We start from the raw sequence: 26,141 nt of genomic DNA on the forward strand, positions 1-26,141 counted from the left end.
ACATGCAGCAAAACTGGAAGGCAAACACACACCCGACACGCGGGCATCCAACAGATACACGAGACAGGACCAACTAGGCAGAGAGAGTGAAGTAAGCTACTCAACATCAAACAATAATCTAGCAAAGATACTGCGAAAACAAAGGGCTTAAGAAGGGAGTGAATTAGAGGAGAACAGGTGTTGCTTGGCACGCTAATCAGTGACATGATCAGCATTCCCCCAGGAACAATCAATGTTCCCATGGAAACACCAGTCATGCATGCCAACCGCACCTGTGAGACATGAGGGAGAGAAAAAGACAAGACAAACAAAACAAACCGGCAAACTCACCGGAGCTTGACAATTGTCTACAATTTGCACAATAACTAAATGCACATGGCTTGCTGATCAAAATCAACTGAGTTTATTCTCAGTGAAATTGTCATACTCTTAACAACTTCTAAATATTAATTCATCATGTGTGCCATCACATGCAAAATGATCTAATCAATTATCAAATGTATACATGTATGTGCAATGAAATATGCAAAAAAGTACATGCAAATATGAATTTTCTGTTTACATGTAACACTGCTACAAAATAAATTTACTGTATACATACAAATGTGCATATCCCTTTTCTGTGTAAAGAATTGACTTTTCCCAGTAAAGTTTTACCTACTGTTGAAATTCAGTATCTAAAAAGCTCAGTGTGACACACAATAGCATTCAGCTAGACAAAACTGTCATTCCTGTATAGTACAGTAAGCAGTCAGTGTCAACAAAAAAGTAGAACAAATATGAAATTTGTATATAACAAATATTTCCAGGGTTGACTACCATAGTGAAAAAACATCTAAACTTTTTGACCAGTATGACTTACACGATGACAAAAAAAACTTTTCATTTTGGTGGCATTGGTCAATTTACCTACACACTATGTTTTGAAGCATGAATTAAAAGTTTTGGGTAAGTTACTACAATTTGCAGACATGCAATAGAGTTGTCATGTCCCATAAAAAGTTGTGACGATTGCACTTACAGTTTAGAGAACGTTAAGTAATTGTTTCCAAAAAATTTGCCAAAGCGATTGAGAAAAACTGTAATGGTAGAAAACATTTCCTGTCTTAGGTCAGTTAGGATCACTAATTTATTTTAAGAATGTGAGATATCAGAATAATAGTAGAGAGAATTATTTCTTTCAGCTTTTATTTCTTTCATCACATTCCCAGTGGGTCAGAAGTTTACATACACTTTGTTAGTATTTGGTAGCATTGCCTTTAAATTATTTAACCTGGGCCAAATGTTTTGGGTAGCCTTCCACAAGCTTCTCACAATAATTTGCTGGAAATGTGGCCCATTCCTCCAGACAGAACTGGTGTAACGGAGTCAGGTTTATTGGCCTCCTTGCTCGCACAGGAAATTCATTTCTGCACACAAATTTTCTATCAGGTTGAGGTCAGGACTTTGTGATGGCCACTCCAATACCTTGACATTGTTCCCCTTAAGCCATTTTGCCACAACTTTGGAGGTACACTTGGGGTCATTGTCCATTTGGAAGACCCATTTGCGAGCTTTAACTTCCTGGCTGATGTCTTGAGATATTGCTTCAACAGGCCCGCCGACAGGGGGGGACAAACGGGTCTGTTGTCCCGGGCCCAGGGTAGGAGGGGGGGCCCAGAACTGGGCCCTCATTAAATTATGGAATAATTGTTAAAAAATAAATAAAATAGGCATATTTGTGGAAAAAATATCTAATATTTCAGTTACATGAAAGCTTTTTATTTGTTTTCTTCCTAATTGTCCTTGAAATAGTGGTCAAGAACCCCGCCCACCCCCAAAACAAAAATGGTTTGGCCACTGATCAAAATTTGATGTTGTCATTTGATTTGAAGTTCAGTAGGCTAACGTTACGATCAAAATGTCCGGTCAGCACAAGTCTGGTGCTCAGAAAAGAAAAGAAAAGAGAAGAAGGAAGAAGAAAATAGAGGCCTTCGAGATGTCCTAAACAAATATTTTAAAAAAGGTGGTGACGGAGAAGCTGGAACTAACGTTAGTAAAGTCAACGTAGAGCAAGGTAAGAAACAGCGCAGCCAACGTTTATGAGTGTTGTCAAAGACCCGGTACCAAGTCGGTACTAATTTTGTTTTAAACGTCACGCCACGGTACCAGGTTTTCTCAAACCCGGTACTTGATGCGCGTGCATGCCCGAAGCGCGTGCAGTTGCGTCCTCTTCATAAAAGTGCTGAGACATTGCGACCGGCGGTGCTGCTGATGTGGTGGCTGTAAATCCACTTGTTGATAAGAAAGGAGGAAAGAGACACATATGGAAATATTTTGGATATTAGCTCATAATAGCGACGCGGCGCGCTCGTTTTACAGGCGCGCAAGTTCATTGTTGCATAGCAACGACAGACGCCACGGAGAGCACGCGCTTGTGGAAAGGAGAAAGCGGTGCGAACTGCGCTCTCCATGATGACGAGGAAGTATTAGCAAAGAATTCATTGATTTCTAGCCCTTGCATTAGCTTTACTACTAGATATATTTATGGAGATGAGAAATAAAAAGCCGGCTGAAATGCGTCACTGTTGGCATCGGTGAACAGATAATGGGCCAGATCCGAGTCTATTTTTGCTGCGCTGCTCATGCTTAATTAAAAGTGAAAGCACACTTTTGATGGACAAAAAATAAATATGATTTCACACAAAAAGTGCCCAAAATGCACAGATTTTGCATGTCTAGTATGTTTTAACAAGAACTGCAGTAGGCTATGTCAGAAAAAAAAATGAAAACATTTATAGAAAATGTACCCATTTAAACGTGTTTTTATTATTCAGTTTGGGTAAAAGTATATGGTTTTTATAAAGTAAAAAAATGGAAGTCTGCTGTAAAGTGGTTAGAACAACGGAATCGGCTAAAATCAGAATTGGCCTAGAAAATTGTAATTGGTGCATCTCTAGTATAAGAGCCTGACACAACACGTTATCTTTGACAGAAACAGTTGAGTTTGGTAGCTCCGTCAGAGAGGATGAGACAGAGAGGAGAGAGATCCAGCTGCAGTCAGGTGACAGAGAGAGTGATGCGTTATCTTTGACAGAAACAGTTGAGTTTGGTAGCTCTGTCAGAGAGGAAGAACAGAGGAGGGGAGAGGAACAGGAGAGGAATAGCAGAGGAGGGGAACAGGAGAGGAAGAGCAGAGGAGGGGAACAGGAGAGGAAGAGCAGAGGAGGGGAGAAGAACAAGAGAGGAAGAGCAGAGGAGGGGAACAGGAGAGGAAGAGCAGAGGAGGAGAACAGGAGAGGAAGAGCAGAGGAGGGGAGAAGAACAAGAGAGGAAGAGCAGAGGAGGGGAACAGGAGAGGAAGAGCAGAGGAGGGGAACAGGAGAGGAAGAGCAGAGGAGGGGAGAAGAACAAGAGAGGAAGAGCAGAGGAGGGGAACAGGAGAGGAAGAGCAGAGGAGGAGAACAGGAGAGGAAGAGCAGAGGAGGGGAGAAGAACAAGAGAGGAAGAGCAGAGGAGGGGAACAGGAGAGGAAGAGCAGAGGTGGGGAACAGGAGAGGAAGAGCAGAGGAGGGGAGAAGAACAAGAGAGGAAGAGGAGAGGAGGGGAACAGGAGAGGAAGAGCAGAGGAGGGGAACAGGAGAGGAAGAGCAGAGGAGAGGAACAGGAGAGGAAGAGCAGAGGAGGGGAACAGGAGAGGAAGAGCAGAGGAGGGGAGAAGAACAAGAGAGGAAGGGAACAGGAGAGGAAGAGCAGAGGAGGGGAACAGGAGAGGAAGAGGAGAGGAACAGGAGAGGAAGAGCAGAGGAGGGGAACAGGAGAGGAAGAGCAGAGGAGAGGAACAGGAGAGGAAGAGCAGAGGAGGGGAACAGGAGAGGAAGAGCAGAGGAGGGGAAGAGCAGAGGAGGGGAACAGGAGAGGAAGAGCAGAGGAGGGGAAGAGCAGAGGAGGGGAACAGGAGAGGAAGAGCAGAGGAGGGGAACAGGAGAGGAAGAGCAGAGGAGAGGAACAGGAGAGGAAGAGCGGAGGAGGGGAACAGGAGAGGAAGAGCAAGGGAAAAGGAGAGATCTGGGCATGGAGGGGCCCATCTAAGATTATCTTGTCCCGGGCCCAGGCAAGACTGTCAGCTGGCCTGTGCTTCAATATACCCACATCATTTTCCTTCCTAATGATGCCATCTATTTTGTGAAGAATAGTATGAACCAGAATTGTGGAAGTCCACAATTTTTTTCTGAGGTCTTAGCTGATTTCTTTTGATTTTTAAATCCACAGGTACACCTCCAATTCAGTACACTTCCTATCAGAAGCTAATTGGCTAAAGGCTTGACATAATTTTCTGGAATTTTCCAAGCTGCTTAAAGGCACAGTTATGTAAACTTCTGGCCCACTGGAATTGTGATAAAGTCAATTAAAAGTGAAACAATTTGTCTGTAAACAATTGTTGGAAAAATGACTTGTGTCATGCACAAAGTAGATGCCCTAAATGACATGCCAGAACTATAGTTTGCTAATATTAAATCTGTGGAGTGGTTAGAAAATGAGTTTTAATGACTTCCAACTAAGTGTATGTAAACTTCTGACTTCAACTGTATGTTTGTATCTATCTAATCAGTCTGTCTGTCTATCTGTCTGTCAAGGCTGATTGGTTGTTTGTCTCACAGTAATGTGTATATATAACCATCAACCTTCAAACATTTAAAACCAGGTTTAACTTTAAGTCAATGCTTTGTCAAGCCAACATCATCGTTTGTCCACAAACTTTATCTATTTAATTTTTACATTTTAATTATGAATTTGTGTGGATCGATACAGCATTGGTGGGTACATTTTTCACCCAACCCTACTTTACATAGATTTTAACCAGCCATGCTTAATGGAAAGTGGTAATAAAATAAAATATGTTCAAGCACTTGCTCATGCACTTACCCCAACAACTTCTTATTCGACATTGAAAAGGCAAATTTATTGTCTTTATAGCTGAGAGGGGTTTTGTCAAATTTGTGCTCTTCTTCCATTTTTAATAACGAATCAGGTTTGCTGTTCTGCAAGATGGAAAGAAAACGCAAACAATAATCAGTATGTTGAAACTTTTCCCCTTTCACACACTTGACAGGTCTATGCTGTTCGCTGTTATCTGTCAGCCAAGTCTACAATGATCAAACTTCAAAGACTGAAGTCATTGTGGCTGATGACCTTGAAGAGCATCTAACAGAGATTTAACTCCATCTGCAAATGTTTGGAGAGCTGCAAAGGACCACTCGGATCAGGAGACTTGGAGCAACTACAAACATTCCAGAGTTGTCTGACACTGATTCCCCCATCCCATGTTATCCAACAATAATGACAAAACATGCCCATTTTCAAAAGCAATAAATAAAGGCATATGCAAATACTTAGCTGGTGTGCCGGGGATATGACATAGCATTTGGTAAACTTAAAGCCTGGGTGAACAGTTCTGCTGCTGCTTTGATGAGCCCAGAACAAAAACAGTGACTGAGCTGTAGAGTTATTTCTGTTGATTGCTTTGATCTGAAATGTGCAAATCACTTCTGGATGATACTAAACCCTTCTGTGCTACTTTTCAACTTGACAGGGTTTGGTATCATTTGCGTGGAATTTCAAAGCCTCACGTTGCAATAAAGGAAATGATTATGTTCGTGTTACACAACAATGCAGAGCGAAAAATCAGTTTTGCACAGCGATTAACTGAAACATAAACAGCTGTATTGTATCGGTTGTGAAAAAACATTATCGGTCGATCTCTATCATAAACATAACATAACAAACATACCTTATATTTCCATTTTGCCTCTGTCTTGTTCTTATTGTGATCTCGAATCATATCAAACTTCTCCATGTCGTTTGGTTTATTTGTTTCTTTTTCCAAAATACTAAACCCAGTCTTTGCCACCTGTGGAATGATAAGAAGATGTCCATTATATACAAATAAAATGGATAAAGTTACTTACTATGTATGAGCATTTATTACTATTTGTACGCATTGAGTCAGACTCACTGACTACCAACTGCTGTATTTCTGTTAACCATTACTTTTTTGGGTTGGTCCATCTTGCTCAGGATGTCCTTCGCATGGGATTCAAGAGCTGCCAGACTTGAGGGCTTTTTCTCAGGTAAAATGCCTTTTGCTTTCTTTCCTTTCTTCTTGCCAGCCTCTTTTATTTTGGGTACTTTCGGTGGCTTGGGCGCCTTGGGCATTTTGGGTGGTTTAGGAGGTTTTGGTGGCCTTGTGGCTTTCTTCCTGGCTGGCTGGGGACTGGAGATTTGGGCAGGGGACATGGGCTCTTCGGAGTCTGATAGAGCCGATGGGGGTTCCTCTGCTGGGGGCTTGGAGTTGCTGGGCTCACTCTTTATGGCTTTTGTTGCATTCTGAATCAAAGATTTTGTCAAAACATTCACTCTATTTAACACGCTTAAATACGTCGACACACACGGTTTGTGAATGAGACCCAAGGTCTCTTACAAAATCAACGAGCATACTGTATTTATGTGACATGTACACTGTAGGCGCTCACCTCTGAAATCCGAATCTCTTTGGCAAGGTCTTTAATGAGCTGTGCTGGCTTCATGTTTTCTGGGAGCTCGTCCTCATGTTCTAAAAGTGCCTTTGTGAAAAAGTGAGTCATCTTCAAATTACATAATTTAAATCAATTAAACTACAATAGTAGAAAAGGTCAAATTTAGAGAAAAACAACAAATAAAACACAACTCAAATTCAAGTCATGCAGTTCTTTCTAAAAAAAAAAGAGCTGTTTAGCTGTGACATCTAGAGGTTGACCGATATATCGGTTTTACCATTATATCGGTTTTACATATATATCGGCACCGATAGTTGCTTTTTGGAACTATCGGTCTGCAAAAATCTACGCCGAGAGGTGAACAGTTTTATTGAGGATTATTTACTTTATTATATTGCCTATATGGTCATGTTTACTTTATACCATCTATATTGTAATACATTGTAGATTACTGTTAGAGTGCATGTTTGAGTGTATGTGTGAGCTGAGAACACCGAAATAAGACCCCTTGGTGTGTTGCAGACTTCTTCATAGTTTTAGTCCTGTATTATGCACCAAATGTTTTTTCTTTTTCGGGCTATTATTTGGATTTTCGTTGCACAGTAAACCGCATCTGGGATTTTTTTTTTATTTTGGACTCTTGAGCCTCTATGTCTGTGCCTGTCACAGTAAGGAATTTTTTTTTAACATTCAAAAAAATTTACTTTGAAAACTATCAGCCAATTCACTGTATATTGGCCTATTCCACCAGGTTATTTATCGGTATTGGCAAAATCCACTATTGGTCGACCTTTGATGGCTGAACCGGAAGGTTCATTTTGAAGCTGCTGTATTTTGTTTGTAGTTACAGCATTTAACAACTTGTTAGCAACCTATGATCATAAAAGCACAGCAGCAGCTTGCGGTATGACTACAAGTAATTTATGTTGTAAAACAAAACTTTAACGTCTCTTTAGGCACTTTTAATCACAGATCTTATTTACTCTTAAATCCAAAACTGCCATTAAAAACTCAGGAATGGGAAATTCCTGTGGGAACCCATGGCTCGAAAAGTCTTCTCGCTTTCTGAACAGACCACAATCTGAACAGCTCTATGACAAACTTCTAGTATTGATTCTCCGTGATATACCTGTTTTTTTGTCCATGATCTGAATGCTCCATTGACAATTTTGGCACCATGTATCAAGTAGGGAGGTGGCTGTTTGTTTGCCTTATGTAAACCTGCAAAACATTAAGGAAAACATAGCATCAGAGTCCAATATTCCCATCTGGATGCAAACCCTTAACTGGGCGTTATTAGTAATACACACTAAGATCCACCCCAGAATGGGCCATTTTTCTAAATAGGTAAATTGAAAGGTCTTGTGACACAACCAACTTTCCTTAAATCATTAGCAGCAATGGTCCAACTGTCAAAAACACTCAGAGCATGAAACTCCGCTGAAAAGAGGGTGGAAACATTACGGCAGTAATAAAAATGGACTGCATTTTCAACCGGACCCATTACTGTTCAATAACAAAGGCCATTCATATATCAAACTGATTACTTCAATCCTGAGGGGCCTAAACAGTCTTGTGCCTTTTTAGAGGGCCAGCTTCAACATTGATTACATTGGACTGGATACAAAGCCACTACAGGAAATATATTCCACACTGCATTTAAATTAATAACATGAACGCAAAGTGAAAGCCGATACAGTGAAATGAGCAGTGAGCAATAGAGTTGGTGGTGGGCCAGTCGATTTTTCCTCTACCTGAAGTCACACATGAGAGTGGAACTCTCAAAAAGATGGCCTTGAAAACCAATTCCCCATCTGAATCAGATAGCACGGAGAGCAACGGCGGTCCTCAAATCTGTTCAATTCAATGTGCATGCTGCAGCAATCTGGCAAAATTAAGTAACGTGACAGGGGTAAAATGGTGGAAATATAAACACACAGTCCAAGGCCAGATGAGGGGAGTTTAAACACCAGGTTGTTATGGAGCAAGTGATTCTGCCTTTTGAAGCTAATCATCTGTGAACTCTACGATGCACAATTCTAATGACTGCAATAATATTTCGGCTATCCAGACCTTCCTCATCTTCTCAGCAGGCCTCTTCCAGGATCACGCACAAAACCGGGGAAGAAGGAAACCATTGAAGTCTATGATACGTGTACTTCGACATTAGATCTTTTTATTTCCAGTCCCAAAGTTCACTATTACAGATCAATCTTACACTGCACAGGATGGAGAGGTAATTTTGGCGAGTAAAAGCTTTGAACAGGCGAACCACACTGAGAGAAGTGATTTTGTGGTACTCCAAGAGAGTATGGAACAGCGTTCAAGAAGTATTTTCCCATTGATCTTCTCCACAGGCATTTCTAAAAAAAAGTTGAGCGTGGAACTAACCTCCAGTTCTACGATGAATCACAAAATTACAACATTTGATTTGAAGCAACAACAAAAAAAAGTTTGAAATTGGAAAACTCTTGTGTACTTAACATAATTTATGTGGCAATGAACTATTCATCACATAATCAGCGCTGCAAATAACGTACATTTTACGTAATATTTAAATCAGAAACGAGGGTAAATTACAAAACGGTTGACTATAAGTTAATATAGCATACACAGCATTAGGTATCATGAACTCACAAATAAAATTAATTCATGTTAATTCATGAAAATACAATTGTTCATTGTTAGTTCATGTTAATGTTAACTTTCCCAACTTTTACTTTTAAAAATGTATTAGTATATGTATTACTAGGTCGTGAGTACAAGCGGCCGAAATGGGCTTCCTCAGAAGGGTGGCGGGCTTCTCTCTTAGAGATAGGGTGAGGAGCTCAGTCATCCGTGAGGAGCTCGGAGTAGAGCCGCTGCTCCTTTGCGTCGAAAAGAGTCAGTTGAGGTGGTTTGGGCATCTGGTAAGGATGCCCCCTGGCCGCCACCCTAGGGAGGCGTTTCAGGCATGTCCAGCTGGGAGGAGGCCTCGGGAGAGACCCAGGATTAGGTGGAGAGATTACATCTCCACACTGGCCTGGGAACGCCTCAGGGTCCCCCAGTCAGAGCTGGTTAATGTGGCTCGGGATAGGGAAGTTTGGGGCCCCCTGCTGGAGCAGCTGCCCCCGCGACCCGACTTCGGATAAGCGGTTGAAGATGGATGGATGGATGGATGAAATTAACATTAACCAAGAATAATAAGTGCTGTGTACATACTGTTTATTGTTAACCAATACAAACTTATTGTAAAGTGTTATGTAAACCATATTACCAAATATATCGAAAGTAATAGATAGCGCGTGTAGATTTACGTACTTGATAACATCTTTCACAATGATTTTGCCATGACTGGCACTTCTCTGATTGGTGGATCTCTCTTTAGGATTTTGGGTGGTGTAGTTCTACAATAGGAATTCAGCAATTAAACACGATTTTTTTTACGAAGTTCAAATGACACTTATGAGGCAAATATCATGTTCCATGAGCTCATGATCAGTCTGTCTAAAGAGGTTTTTACTAGAAATGTGTGAGGCTAGTCGACTAAACAGTATTGCAGCTGTTAGTCGGCATTGGAATTACTAGTCGGTTGAATATTGAATTACTGCCATTGTTCTATCCTAGCTATTATCTTTTAAATCATAACTGTTATTGGCTACCTTTCTTAACCGAACAGCTGTGGGCTAATGCACGTCGCAAAATACGTGCAACTTTGTAGCACTTTTTTGTTTGTAGACTACATTTACATTTACATTTATGCATTTATTACAGGGACAATCCCCCCGGAGCAACCTGGAGTTAAGTGCCTTGCTCAAGGACACAATGGTGGTGGCTGTGGGGCTCGAACCAGCATCCTTCTGATTACCAGATTACCAGTTATGTGCTTTAGACAACTACACCACCACCACTCCATAGACTAGGCTTGTTGCCGACTGTTATAATATGATGGCTAACTTTTACTTGGTTAATTCTGTTTAAGAGCTATTAGGTTTGCTCTTATTGGTCCTGCACTGATTATTTGTTAAATGTTTTCAACAAGAACATTGTTCTGTTTATTTAGTATCGAATTTGGCAGTTGGAATAACAGATTTATTATAGGGATGTGCATGAGTAATGGTGCGTTCAGACCAGAGGCGTCGAGAGCGTCAACTCGACCAGAAGTCATTCATTTTCTATGGCAGCCAGCGTCTCTCGGCGGCGAGAAGTGGCACGTCTTGGGCGTCAGATTATGAATTGGTTTTCAACGCGGGCAACATTATGAGCTTTGATGCGATTCGGCAGCAACCTATTGTAGTATAGAAGTGCTCCGTGGACAAAAATGCATGGACAAAGGTGTCTGAAATTTTTGGTGTGCCAGGTGAGTTGATGAAGTGGATATTATGGTTTATATAATATTATATTAAAAGATTTCATGAGGATATACGCTACTTGTGATATGTCGTCAAAAAGATACCGGTCAACATGTCTGTATGTTTTGCGGCCCCTTTAAATATAGTTCACAAAACCAAGCATTCTCAACGAACGTTGCCGCCTATTTCAACTACGTCAGTGTCCACGAATCTTCCATAGCGTCGTTGGCGGGGCAGCCAGAGCGAATTTTTACACTCTTGTCGCCTCTGGTCTGAACGCACAGTAATAGATTAACCGAGTACTCGTTCAACTTTAAATATTCGACTAGTAAATTACTCAAATATTGTAATTCGATTTTCCTTTGCTTGCCACGGGCAAAAACGATACTGGTTCTCTCATCTAAATCTTGCCATTACAACATAATGCAAAAGTTGGCGCTGTGGATGTATGACGTTGTTAAAGGAATAGTTCACCCAAAAAGAAAACTTTCATTATTTAAAGTGATTGCATCACTTCTGAAGACTTGGAACGTTTGTTTCTATGTGTGAGTTTTTTGTTTTTGGGATTTTCTCCCATTTTCTCATGCCCAATTCCTAATGCACTCTAAGTCCTCGTGGTGGCATAGGGGCTCGCCTCAATCGGGGTGGCAGAGGACGAATCTCATTTGCCTCCACGTCTGAGACGTCAACCCGCGCATTTTATCACGTGGCTTGTTGAGCGGGTTACCGCGGAGACATAGCGCATGTGGAGGCTTCACGCTATTCTCCGTGGCATCCATGCACAACTCACCACGCGCCACATCGAGAGCGAGAACCACATTATAGCGACCACGAGGAGGTTACCCCAACGTGACTCTACCCACCCAAGCAACTGTGCTAATTGGTTGCTTAGGAAGCCTGACTGGAGTCACTCAGCACGGCCTGGATTCCAGGTGTGGTAGTCAGTGTCTTGCTGAGCTACCCAGCAAAAACATACTGTTTTTAAACTTTTTCTGAAGGTTTCTTTCTTTTGTAGACTAGTCGACTGCTAAATTTCTGTTTAAACGTCAGTGAAATTAGTCGTTGCGCACATGCCTAGTTTATACATTATCGCTAAAAATGAATTTCGATATGAGACAATGAATGTGATGCGATTGCTGCGCTCTATAGATAAAATTATTTATTAGCATTATTATTATTTTCTCATTATTTTACTCATTTCACTCTTAATTGCTTACCTTTAAACCGCTCCAAGTAGTATTTCCCCACATACCAACATGCTGTTTCAAAGTTTGGAAACGGAGTGAGACTGGCAACCTTCAGTCTTTTTTCCACCTCATATGCTCTGAGTGGAGAGAAGCAAATGGAGGATTACTGAAAAGTGTGCCTTGAGAGAAAATCATGGTCTCACAGATGTGAGAAATGCACTTCAGAGGGCAAGAGCATATGCTGTTGACTTTTCCCTCTTTCTTTTTGTTGCTACAGAGCTTGTAAGTGCCAAGAATAGAACAGGGACTGTTTGATGCTTGAATGCTTCAATTGCATCATCATTCACTGGTCGTGTTTGCATGGCAAACGGCATGTATTTAAATTGTCAAGAAGCAATGGCCTCTAATCCCATATAGTAGTCGCAGTATAAACAACAAACCCAATGCACTACATATAATATTGCTATTTGCATACAGTAACAAACTACAAACTAAACTTTTCATACAGGGAAAAAAATTAGCAGGTCATTCACCTCATTTGCATCTCTACGCTCAGACTGTGGACAAAATGCCCAGAGAAGGCTAAGCAGTCTACAGGAGTCAGTATTGCATTAATCCATCCTGCCATTAAAAAAACAGAGAACAAAAACAACTGTGATCATCTCAGAACTTTATTTTGTAGTAGTTTTAAAGCTGATGTGTGTTAATTTCTTCAACGTTAAAATTCTCATATTGAAGCTTAATTTGAACAGTCAACAGGTTGATTTCACCTAAAAGTGTACCACTGTGTCTCTGTGGCACAATCAAAACATTGCTCTGTTTGTTTGAGTGGCCCATCCTGCCTGACACAGCAACACTGGCTCAACCAATGGTGTGAGTATGGCCGGGATATGTTCAATCTAGCTTTCTGGACTCAATTTGAAAACGGTGATCATTTTTGCAATTGCGTTTGCAGAAATGACACACTTCAGCTTTAATTATGAGCACCGGGCACACTAATGTCCTCACCTGACGGAATAAAGAGAGTTTGCCCTTGTTTCAGCGTGCACTTGTAACACTTGTCCACCTGGTCGGCGAAGAACATCTCGCTGTTGTTGGAGGAGGACCTCCAGCGCTCGTACAGAGACAGGTTGGCAGAGGTGGGCTTGATCAGGAAGAAGATTTTCTCTCCCTTTGCAAGACACAACATTGGCACCATCATTCAGAAACTGTCCCTGTTTTTGACGCTTGCTCAAATTTGATTGCTGAAAATGATATGTTCTTATCTGCTCTGATTAAATTGCCCAGTGTTGTTGCTGATTGTTCTATAGACATGTAATAAGTAAGTCTTTGCACTATGTCAAATATGCATTCATTTTAATTAGTATTATTGGTTTAAATGATTAAATACCAGTGCATGCAGGACTTAGGTAAGCTAAGGTTTTTGGCTTTTGTTCTATAGAAATGAAATCAGTTCGAATTTGAATGGCTTACCAAAACTAGACTGACCTAGACTGAAATAATCTACTAAACAAAGACTGAATGGAGTCTGCAAGTCTGTCTAAATTAATTGCAGATATTTGTGGAGACAAAAAAAGATGTACCGGTATTTATTTTCAATACAGCGCTACCTTGCAAATAGTTTCTTCAGTATTAAAATGTATAATAAGCTTTAAGCATTTATTTAAAGGAATGTACTCTGTACTAGGTCCTTTCAAAGCAAGTGAACTTTGAAGCTCCATAAAGCAAATAAAAGCAGCATAACATTTACCCATATGACTCCAGTGGTTAAATCCATGTTTTCAGAAGTGATATGATGTAGGTGTGAAACAGACCAATATTCAAGTCCTTTTTTACTATAAATCTCAACTTTCACCAGCCCACATATGCGCTCTTCTCTCCTAAGAGTTGTTTTTGGTGATTTCAATTCTTCATGCATTTCGCTACCTGCTGGGCAGGGAAGATCATTTATAGTAAAAAGGGACTTAAATATGGATCTGTTACTCGACCACACCTACCCTATCGCTTCTGAAGTTACAGATTACTTTTATGCTGCATTTATGTGCTTCTTGAAGCTTCAAAGTTCTGGCCATCATTATCTTGCATTGTATGGACCAACAGTGCTGAGATATTCTTCTAAAAATCCACATTTGTTTTCTGCAGAAAAAACTAAATCATTGACATCTCGGATGTCAGTAAATGATGAGGGAATTTAGTTTTTTGGGTCAACTATTCCTTTAATAAAGTAATTTAGTGCATGAACAACATAATGTATAATTACACTTACATGTCATAGTAATTGATGAGCATTAAATTAATTAATGCATAAAAAAATATATTCACCTTAAGTACGTGATACCATACAGAGGCACCGCCGCACTCGATATGGAAGTCTGTGTAGCTGTCTTTTACACAGATAAGACAGTATTTGGACACTTTGGGCTTTCCCAACAATGCATCATCCGGCCAGTAGTTTTCCACCCAAGATAACTTCCGAACTATTTGCGGACTCTCCACTATACTGGCCATTCTAGAATAATGAACGGAAGAAAAGTATACATTACGGTTACCATGCTATATACAGGTATATATCAACTTTACAACATTAGAAGCCTTGTATAGGATTGCCTACCTTGTGTCTGAAAACTCCAGGTTGATCACATTTAATACTTTCTTTCTGTTTGTGCTGTAGTAAAAATCTACAAATTCTTTTAACTTCATCTGGCTGTCGGTCTGTTTGGTTACATCAACAACATCTACAACAACATCGGGCCCTTAAAAAGAAAAGAGCAGAAAACAATGCGTTTATATTCAAGGAGCCAAGTATACATAAAAGCATTGCTGTACTCATTGTGCACTCTAAAGGTATCAAGTACCTGGAGGTATCAAAGGATCAAAGTATCAAAACTGAGTGCATTATTTTTGCACAGCTCTGAACACTGGATGAGAACTACAACGATGCTACTGCTCTCAGATTGGTCTGTCAAAGGCACCATCTTTTCAAAACTACATGCTAATTGCAATAATATAAAGCATGATTTGCACAACTAAAGGTTTTTTCTTGTAATAATTATATACTTTCATAGCAATCATAAAGAACCTTGTTTTTGATAAACAACATTGTAAGCTCTCAGTAATTACACTAACAGGTCAAATGATCCAATTGGGTTATATTTGTATTTTGTTAAAGCAATGATTAAAGAAATCAGTACAAGTTAAGCTCAAATGACAGTATTTGTGGCACAATGTTGATTACCACAGAAAACAAATCTTGAATCGTCCCTCATTTATTAAAAAATGAAAGAAATCACGGTTACAGCAAGTCACTTACAATGGAAGTGAATAGGGGCCAATACGTAAATGTTAAAATACACACTATGTAAAATTATAATAATTATTAATAATAATTCCTTACATTAATATAACACTTTTCTAGGCACTCAAAGCACTTCACATAGTATAGGGGGAATCTCCTCAACCACCACCAGTGTTCAGCATCCACCTGGATGATGCAACGGCAGCCATAGTGCGCCAGAACACACACCACACACCAGCCACTGGTGGAGAGGAGAGAGTAGAGTGATGTAGCCAATTCAGGGATGAATATTATTAGCGGGCCATAATAGATAGAGGCCAAAGGGGAATTTGGCCAGGACACCAGGGTTACACTCCTACTCTTTACAAGAGTAGGAGTGTAACATCTAGGAGTTTAACATCTCATCTGAAAGCAGGTGGCTTTTTACAGTATAGTGTCCCTGTCACTATACTGGGGCATTAGGACCCACACAGACAGCAAGGTGAGCACCCCCTGCTGGCCTCCCTAATACCACTTCCAGCAGCAACCTTAGTTTTCCCCAGGAGGTCTCCCATCCAGGTACTGACCAGGCTCAACCTTGCTTAGCTTTAGTGGGCAACCAGATGAGAGCTATGGTGATATGACTGTTGACGAATTATAGACACAAGATGTAAACCTTATACATGTTTACATGTTTACATGATTTTAGTGTGAAAAAATAATTTACAGGGATCACAGGGTTTACTGGTGTTACGTTGTCGTGACAACGAAGTTGTAATAATGGATATAACTTTATACAGATATGGTTAGTAAGCAATTTTCAACAATAAAATTATATTAAAATGTGTAATATTTATATATTTTGGCTACACTTCTGAAACAGTGAGAATTGTATTGTTTATGGATTGGCCCCATTCACTTCCATTGTAAGCGCCTTTCTATAACCAAGATTTCTTCTTATTTATTTATTTTTTTATAAACAGAGAAGTTGGAATGAACAAACATTATGCCACAAACGCTGTCTGAACTAACAATTAAATTTACTTTTACAGAATTAATTAATCATGAATTAATGATGAACAATAGCATATTTATATATTAACATTAACCAAGACTTAAAAAAGTTTTATAAATGTTTAGTTCATGATCCCTAGTGCATTAACTAATGTTAACATATGCAAACTTATTGTAAAGTGTAACCCAGTAAGAACATAATTTTGACATTTTATTTTATTATAATTACTCATTTATAACACATCGCCTATTCGAACTCTTACCAACATAGTTTTCCACATCACTGATGTAGAATGTGGGTGCAGGCATGGCCATCCCCAGACCATCTTTCTTCTGAATCAGAATGGGCTCGTTGAATCCATTCTCCTCCAGGTAATCCAAAGTCAGCTGACTCCCGGACAGCTTGATCACAACATCTTCTGAACTGCAGTGGGAAAACACATCGTCAGCGTGCTGTAGAGGTAATTACCCACATCATCTCTCTCTCTCTCTGGGAGATATTAAACTGAAAACTTTTTTAGATGTTTGGTGTGGAAAAAGCTGGTCTAGATGCGCCATCTTCTGGCCACTGACTTGAAAGACTTGGAAATTATTAGGAGCACTGGCCCTTTAACTTCTGCAAACCAGGTTGGGGTGATCTTAAAGTTAAATTAATACAGACACACCTTGGAAATGTCCTGCTGCGTAGCTCTTTGATGAACACCTGACTGCCATTCTGAACCGGTTTGACGTCTCCACTTTGCCCCGTGTCATGCTTATTCCAGTTCTTTTTCTTTTTCACTGAAACAAATGAAACAAACCAGGTCAAACTAAGACATGATCGTTCCAAAACACTTTACAATAAGGTTCCATTTGTTAACAACATTAACAAATATTAATAAATACTGGAAAATATATATATTGTTCACTGTTAGTTAATGATATCTAATGCATTAACTAATGTTAACAAATGTAACATTATTGTAAAGTGCTCCCTTGCTTTAATAAGATCTTTTATACGTTTTCAACTTGAAAGAACAACTTCGACAAAGATATAAACAGATTTTACTACTTGGAAAGTCATAGTTATGGTAATCTGACATATAATGAACACAACATGATGGTTTGGTTTGTACACAAAAGGATGTCACATATGGCTACTTTAAGGGAGATAAAATGCTAGATTAGAAGTCGACCAATAGTGGATTTTGCGATACGATAACTAAGATGGTGGAAAAGGCAGATAACCGATTAATCAGCCGATAGTTTTATAATTGAGTTATAGAATGTTACAAAATTGTCTTAGTCTTTCCTAACTATGACATCCACAGACAGAGACAACAAGAAGAGTTCAAATGGAATAAAATCCCAGATCCTAATAATAACCAGGAAAGAAAATGAAGATCTGGTGCATAACGCGGGACTTTTAACTATAAACAAGCCCAAAACACACAAGGGACTCTTGTGGAATGACAGAGTCTTGGCTCGTTACAATGGTCTATAATAAGTATGTACCAAATTAAGCTAATATATTCACCAGATAAAGGTTTTTTATTTATATATTTCAAAAGATGAGATTTAATGAGGAAAAAGGCTTATTATTATTCACAAGATATGAAGTTGGAGATGCGATGTATGTGCTGACAGGGCTAGGGTTAGCACCAGGGGAGCACAGCGAAATCTAAAAAAACGATCAGCATAGATTTTGACGATAACCGAAAGCTCCAAAAAGCAACTATCGGCACTGATTAATCTGATATATCGCTCTACCTCTATACAAGATAGTTTTGTTAATTGTTTTTGTTTTTAGCAAATAGTGATCATAAAAAATGAGTAGGTGTGTCCAAACTTTTGACTGGTAGTGTATCTAATAAGAGTTGGTGTACCCGAGTTCTGACTAGAGTCCAATTTTGGTGGACTTTGTCTTTTTAGGAACTCGGATTTGACTCGGACTCAAGCTTTTTCGGGAAGTCCATGGCATTTGTAATGCAATGACAAACAAACAAGCAAACAAATAACGTAACATAGGGTGACCATACATCCTCTTTTTCCCCAGACATGACCTCTTTTTCAGACCTGAAAAAAGTGTCCAGCCGTGATTTCAAAATTGCCTCTAAATGTCCATGATTTGGCTTTGTCTTCATAATGATGTGCTCTCTACAGTTAGTACTATCATACACTCTGTGTATTTGATACTGCACATCAGTTTTCACACGTATTTGTCCTTGCGTGTGATTTTTCTGGCTGAGAGCAGCAGCGTGCACTCTCTCTCTCTCTCTCTCTCTCCCCGCTTGCTGTATGTGTGTGCGTGAAAGAGATCGCCACACGTGCTCTGCCACTCATCCAGAAACATCAATAATGTAAGTACGCTTTTAAAAGTACGTTCCCGAACTCTGCAAATTATTAAATAGAACAAATGTTTTATCAAAATCACGTTTCTATGCAAAGCCATTTCTAACTGAAAATGTGGACTATATCGAGACAAAATCAAATATGCTAGGGATTAGGGATATTTAAACTAATATGACGGATGAAACAGACCATGGAAATTGTATAACTCAATCCATTACATATTTGTAGTGCAACCTCTGTGTGTTACCTGTAAAGCTGGCACTTGCGTTTCAATGGCAAAAAAGTCAGAAAATATAATGAGGAACACAAGTGAGGGGAGAAGTCTCTATTCAACTATTATCCTTACTAAATATAAAGTGAAAAGAACAACACGTCAGCTCAAGGAGAGTTTGTCATAAAAAAATGTTATCTTAAATTTAAGGAAGTACGCTACACATGAACACAGCAGCAGGCCTGAAAAGTGTGAAGTGTAGTAGAATAAAAATACATTTCTAATGTTATTTGATCTTTTCTGTTTTTATTTCATGGGCATTATTAAGTGTTTTAATTTTTCATTTATTAAATGTATTAAACACATTAAATGTATTCAATTAATTCACCCATAAAATTAGACAAAACTAAACTAAATTGAATGGACAAATTGAAAATTAAGTATAATTTCTTTTTGGGAAATAATAATAATAACTTTGGTTGTAATGACTAACGCAGCTTTTACTTTCTTTAGTCTATGTTGGAGAGGAGGGGGAAAAAGCAACATATAGTTCAAAAAGTCAACAGAACACAATAAGAAACACAGTTTTGTCTTCATACACCTAAAGCATATGCTCTGAAATCAATTTGAAGTTTGTTCAGCAAAATACTAATCATAACATGTATATATGAAATGCAACAGAGGTGTCCTTGTTACATTTATATTGACACATTTTCTTAGTTGTGAATGTAAAAATAAGCTTAAAATATTAATTCAGATTCATGAACATATTCATTCAGACTCTGACTCGACTCAGAATCGGCCTTGAGTCCGACTCGGCCTCGATTGTTTAATGACTCAGACTTGACTCGACTAAGGTGGACTCGAACCCAACACTAGTATCTAAAGCTTGTTTTTCATTCATTCAGAATAGCAAAGAAAGATACTCACAGGTGGATTTGCCGTGGGTCTTTTCACAGTTTGGACAGTGATAGATGTCAATGTCTGGTGCTTCATCTTCATCCACTCCCACACAGCTGTAACACAACAAAGAAGGAATCTAATTATGCATCCATTTATTTATGAAGATCTAAAAAAAATAAAAAAAAAAAAAAATACATAAAAATAAAAAAAACTAGTAAAAATTTAGTAATTTTTAAATAAACTTTTATTCAGAATAGTTAGAAATTACACAGTTAAATTTCATGGAATTTTTTTTATTAAATTTTAATGTGTGAATCTTAAAAAAAAGTTTTTTTGAGTGTATTAATAAAGAATACTTTTTTGTATTAATAATGTTTTGCAAAAACATCCACAATATGTGCATTTTTGTCCCCCCATCTGCTGTGATATTGGTATTATTAGTTCATAAAATCCCCTATACCAGTTGTTCCTAACATTTGTGCAGTCATCAAAAAGTTTAAAAACCCCTGCCCTGAAACAAAACCAATGTAACCAGCTCACATTCCTGGGGGATGCTGTAATGAATATGAGGGAATATTGAATTGGGAGTGTCCCTTATGGGCTTTTCTCCAGTGTGGTATAACGACTATGTACAGCCTTATGTCACAAATACCATCCACTCAGATGGTGGGTGGTGGCAGGATCCAAGTGATAGGAGCCAAGTTTTACTGAGCCTCAGGACGACAACAAGTGCATATGGGTGTGATGGGACAAATAGACCAAGGGCGTAGATTTGGCTTGAAATTGGGGGGGTGAAGCCTCTACATGTTTCCATTGAACATGATATAAATATTGGGGGCTTGTACTTGCTTGTTTTCATTATTGGGGTGGGGTTACCTCCCTCCCATCCCCCTGAAAACTACGACCCTGAAATTGGCGACTCGTAAAATGCACTATTTAAGGTTCTGCACCTCCCCTCCGCTAATACCCATCATGCACAATGGTGGCCAAATGTTTGGAATAATGTACAGATTTTGCTCTTATGGAAAGAAATTGGTACTTTTATTCACCAAAGTGGCATTCAACTGATCACAATATATAGTCAGGACATTAATAACTTGAAAAATTACTATTACAATTTGAAAACAATGTTCAGAACTTCTTAAACAACTTCTCATCAAAAAATCCTCCATGTGCAGCAATGACAGCTTTGCAGATCCTTGACATTCCAGCAGTCAGTTTGTCCAGATACTCAGGTGACATTTCACCCCACACTTCCTGTAGCACTTGTCATAGTTGTGGCTGTCTTGTCGGGCACTTCTCACGCACCTTACAGTCTAGCTGATCCCACAAAACTCAAAGGGGTTAAGATCCATAACACTCTTTTCCAATTATCTGTTGACCAATGTCTTCTTTTTGTTTTTCTATTTTAAAAGTGGCTTTTACTTTGCAATTCTTTCCATAAGGTCAGAACCCCTGAGTCTTCTCTTTACTGTTCCTACTTTACTGGAAATGGGTCCTGTCCAGATTTGATTAAAAAAATGACTTTTTTTCAAATAGTGAAAATTACTGTTTTTACATCAGTAATGTCCCGACTATACTTTGTGATCAGTTGAATGCCACTTTGTTGAATAAAAGTACCAATTTCCTTCCGAAACATCAAAATCTGTACATTATTCCAAACATTTGGCTGCCAGTGTATATCTGAATATTGTCCTTCAGCGGCCGATCCCTTATCAATTTAAGACAGAATACACAGAGCTTGTCTCCCTGCGAAATTACATTCAATACTAAATGGCTTGACAGTGCATTGGATTACTAAAAATGCTTCCTTTCAGTCTTTAAACAACCGTCTGCAATGCATTTGACTGCACTATGATAATATTAATTATCTACAGGGCCATTTTGTATATCAAAAGAGTAGTTCACCCCAAAAAATGAAAATGATGTCATCATTTCTTCACCCTAATTCTGTTACAAACCTGTATGACTTGTCTGTGGAACACAAAAGATGATGTTTGGCAAAAACATTGCCAGGCAGACTGCAATGTCTGGGTTTGCAAGTAAGGCCTACTAAGCAAAAAGCATTCACATAAACAAACAATCAATAAACATTAATAATATTTCGCAAACATATTTCTCTATGCATCCAATGCAGCAACACATTTTAGTAATGCGCTGAGGTTTGTATTTGATATTCATCACCAAATGTAATTCAGACAGACACCCAAAAGGCATTTACCTCAATTGTATGGCAGCTTTAAGTAATTTCTCTCCTTAAATGTCATAAACTGTACATGTATCCCCTAGGCAGAAGTGGTTACGGTTTCATCACCACTTACTGAATAAGCATGCAAAATATGCCAAAGCTGCTCAGTCTTATTGCTAATGGGACAAATCTTTTTTAAGATCTGATGCACCAATTGAAGCTGGCAACCTGCCCTGTGAAAGAAGATGATGTCATTCATTAGCCTACCACCTGAAAAACCATGAGCGCACACCCACAATGACAAGCAGCAGCATGTGGTCAGAATTTGGAGGTGTTGCAGACAGCAGTGATAAAAAAAGCATCTATTTGTGTTCTTCATCCAGTATCGTAGCAAGAATCATTACAACAGCATGGTTGTTTTCAATGAAAAATGTATGTTGACACTGCCACACATTTTAAATTGATTACAAATGACACTTGTAATACTATTGTAGTGAAACAAATTCATATGCTTAGTGATTGCTGGCAAAATGATGCTGATTTGTGGAGTATATTTCAAAAGGCTATGCCTCTAAGAACAGAAAATGAATCCTAGTCATTGTGTAAAATCCGCCAGCGGGATTCTGGTTTGGATCCCAGGGCTGAAAGTGAGTTGAAACCTCAGGAAGACCCGAGGTCACTGTTGTGCCCTTAAACATGCCGCTTCACCCAAAGTCAGGGGACTCAGAAGTGGTCATGTGATGGGAACCATTAAACAGCTTATCTGCAGGACTGTATATAATCTGTGGACTTTTACACATTTTCTGCACTGATTTTGGGGGGAAATCTGCTGAAACTATTTAAATACAGTTGAATGTGTTAAACTGAGATGCGAGTTCTACACTGTTATAGGTTGGTGATGGTATCATCAAAAAAGCCAAAATATTTAATACACAAACACACAAGGAGCAGGGGATATGTATACATTTTGAAGGACAGACGTTCCAATTCGGCATGCACAGATTTTGTGTGGGCCTGCTTAGCAGTGAAATTACTGATAAACCGATAAACTGTCTACCTAAAAAATAAATAGTTAACCTTTAAATGCATGGCTGTTTCGACAAACATTATTACATACATCAGGTCTTTAGTGACCTGGCACTTATATCTGTATCTCTCACAAGTGGATCTACAGAATGCCCAAATACTCACAAATTTTCACAAAAATTAAGACAATTAGAAAATAACAGAATAGAATATATTCTGACTTATTTTGATGATGTTTTGTTTTTTAATTTATCAAAGACATGATGGAACATCTGGCTGTCAAGCACATATTGATCTACACATAACACAGAAGATACACACATGTATATTCTCAGGCACTTATTGAGTTTAAATTGACTCACAACTTACAAATGACAATAGCCAAATCATACTGTTCATGTGTTGCACTTGCTGTAGTTTTCTTCTACGTCGCAAAGTCAAATGTAAATCAAGTCAATGACTGAAACAACCGTGCCACTTTGAGTACAAAATTGCATGTATAATACGTATGCCTACATGCATATGGAATACTGATAATACTGATAATTCACCATTGTCACCCAGAAAATCAATGTGATATAGTAGTCATTACTCATTAATATGAATACTGCACTCATTTGTCTTGTAATAAACAAAGAAATAGATATCATGTGATAGTAAACTTATATACTGTAGATATGAAAATAATCACAAAAACATGATTTATGGAAGCGGGAAAAAGGCGACACTATTACATGTCTCTTCTGAATAATGTATCAAAACAAAAAAGCTAAACTGCAAAAACATATTTTTAATAACTGCTTAATTAAAAGTTACTTTGGGAAATTAATCATTTAAAATTTCTTTAAAAGTTTTGGGCAATTTTGCCTATTTATTTGTTTTTTGGTACACTATTCAGAAGAGAAAGTTTGAGGAATACTAAAGAGGTGTGGCCATAACTCTTGTTTTTTTATGCGGTACAGGAGGTGAAATGGCATCCCAGGTCACTAAAGACCCGAGGTATGAATTAAAGGGTTAAAATGTCAAAAGGACCAGCCCCCAAAAAAATAAAAATGGAAGTCCAGAGAGTACCTAAAGTCAATTTACAAAAAAAATACTAAAATAAAAATATATTTTCTGACCACTTTGTAGTATGGTCATAAATAGTCAAATTAAACATTATTTTTATTAACATCAAATGAATGTGAATGCATTTCTATTAGCCTGATATGCTACTTTTCCATTCATGTGAGGTCAGTCACATGACCCTCTCTACAGAGGGGAGGGTCAAGTGACTGACTGGTTTAAAAATGGTTTAAAAAAGTGGTGGTGTAGTGGCTAAAGCACAGGGCGGTTAATCAGAAGGTCACAGGTTCTAACCCCACGGCCACCACCATTGTGTCCTTGAGCAAGGCACTTAACTCCTGGTTGCTCCGGGGGGGATTGTCCCTGTAATAATTGCACTGTAAGTCGCTTTGGATGTAAAAATGTAAATTAATATACATGTGATCTAAATAATGGCAGTGGTGGCTCAGTGTTTGAGGCTCAGGGTTACTGACCACCAAGATGCCACTGTTGGGCCCACTTAACTCCTGGTTGCTCCAGGGGGGATTGTCCCTGTAATAATTGCACTATAAGTCGCTTTGGATAAAAGCGAAAAGGACACAATGGTGGTGGCTGTGGGGTTAGAACCTGTGACCTTCTGATTAACCGCCCTGTGCTTTACACCAGAAAAGCGAAAAATCACTCACTGAGTGCGGTAAAGCTCAATTAATCTAACCTAAGTTAACCCATTGAGCTGAAACAAGCACTTTAGTATCATTTAAATGGACTAGTTAACCCAAAAATGAAAATTCTCTCATCATTTACTCACCCTAATGCCATTGCAGATGTGGATGACTTACTGCAGAAAACAAATTACATTTTTAGAAGAATATCTCAGCTATGTAGAGATAACCATATAAATTAAGTGAATTGCCAGAACTTTGAAGCTCAGAAAAGCACATAAAGGCAGCATGAAAGTAACCCACACGAGGTGGTTAAAACCATTCTGAAGCAATCCATGTTGGATAAAAACAGAACAAAAATTAACTTTTTTCACTGTACATCTTGCCATTGCAAGTCTCTAAGCACAATCATGATTTCAAACTTGATTACACTTTCTAGTGCTTGATGCATGTGTAGGAAGTATAATCGAGCTTGAAATCATGATCACCAAAGTGACTGCTGGTGTTACGATTTATAGACCATTTCATGGACTGTTAGTTGGTGACGTAAAGTGAAAGGAAGTCCCACCTTACAGATAAAATATGTCAATCAACACAAGAACGTACATATTCATTAGCTATACAAGACGGTAAAATTTTGTTTTTTAGTGTAATCTGAGTTAAAGATGTACAATTTATTATACCAGTTGTGATGGAACGACACACCACTCCTGTGGATCATCATCGCCCACAGTGACTTTTCCCTGTTTGGCAGCGTGTGACGGGGCTCACCAGAACCCAGTGTAGAGCCTCATCACCGCTGCTTTTAAACACAGCGCCTCTCCTCAGAAGAACAGTCTCTTAACTGTTGGCGTCTTCGCAGGTACAGGAATGCAGTGCAAGTTAGATACGTCACCGAACCCGCACCCCGGAGCAAGTTAGATGAGACACCATGGATTGGAGCATGTGTCGTCACTGACGGGCCAGGATGCCAAGCTGCTATTCCCCTCAAGTGCCGAGGCCCAGGGAAGCAGGGCCACTCGAGTGAAGCCGCCGCCCCAGACGCCTCAAACCATGGAGGAGAGCGCATCACGTCCACCGGGATCCTGCCAACTATCACCTGGAACTTCCCCTGTCTTCACTACTCTTCCTTCACAAAGCATTTTCCACCACAAAGGCCCAAGATTCCCCTTTGTTTTGGACATTTTAAATAAATGCCACTCCAAGGCCTGACGCCACCTCCACCGTGTCCGTCTCTTGCTCACCCCGCCACACAGTGTTGACAGATTTTACTGCTTATTTCAAATGTTCTTTTATCGTAATCTTGACCAACCGTTTTGGAGATTTGGGTCTTTCCCCATTCAAGTAGATAGGAGCTGTGCTTTCATGATGCTTTGTTTACATAGAAAAACAGCTGCCCAAACTGCCCAAGAGCTTTTCAATGGCCGCCGAGTGGACTGACTTACCTTGAAAAAG

At 39.1% G+C, this 26,141-nt stretch overlaps 1 protein-coding gene and 1 long non-coding RNA gene across 3 annotated transcripts in view; one reads left to right on the plus strand and one right to left on the minus strand.

The window, feature by feature from the left end:
• Positions 1 to 5,760, plus strand: part of LOC127632739 (uncharacterized) — a 45,693-nt gene extending 39,933 nt beyond the window's left edge. The window contains exon 3 of the long non-coding RNA XR_007969132.1: positions 5,093 to 5,760. This is a non-coding gene — a long non-coding RNA (uncharacterized LOC127632739). The remainder of the gene's footprint in view (positions 1 to 5,092) is intronic.
• The window catches only part of LOC127632738 (lysine-specific demethylase phf2), a 49,064-nt gene that overhangs the window by 21,042 nt on the left and 1,881 nt on the right, over positions 1 to 26,141 (minus strand). For both annotated transcript variants that reach the window (XM_052111484.1, XM_052111485.1), the window contains exons 2-14: positions 19,794 to 19,879; positions 16,987 to 17,101; positions 16,585 to 16,745; positions 14,645 to 14,786; positions 14,356 to 14,542; positions 13,042 to 13,204; positions 12,567 to 12,654; positions 12,064 to 12,170; positions 7,645 to 7,736; positions 6,513 to 6,602; positions 6,031 to 6,366; positions 5,771 to 5,890; positions 4,906 to 5,021 (exon numbers count right to left, since the gene is read on the minus strand). In XM_052111484.1, the coding sequence (XP_051967444.1) occupies positions 4,906 to 5,021; positions 5,771 to 5,890; positions 6,031 to 6,366; positions 6,513 to 6,602; positions 7,645 to 7,736; positions 12,064 to 12,170; positions 12,567 to 12,654; positions 13,042 to 13,204; positions 14,356 to 14,542; positions 14,645 to 14,786; positions 16,585 to 16,745; positions 16,987 to 17,101; positions 19,794 to 19,879 (1,803 nt within the window). The remainder of the gene's footprint in view (positions 1 to 4,905; positions 5,022 to 5,770; positions 5,891 to 6,030; positions 6,367 to 6,512; positions 6,603 to 7,644; positions 7,737 to 12,063; positions 12,171 to 12,566; positions 12,655 to 13,041; positions 13,205 to 14,355; positions 14,543 to 14,644; positions 14,787 to 16,584; positions 16,746 to 16,986; positions 17,102 to 19,793; positions 19,880 to 26,141) is intronic.

Source organism: Xyrauchen texanus, chromosome 39, assembly GCF_025860055.1.
Source record: "Xyrauchen texanus isolate HMW12.3.18 chromosome 39, RBS_HiC_50CHRs, whole genome shotgun sequence".
NCBI lineage: Eukaryota > Metazoa > Chordata > Actinopteri > Cypriniformes > Catostomidae > Xyrauchen > Xyrauchen texanus.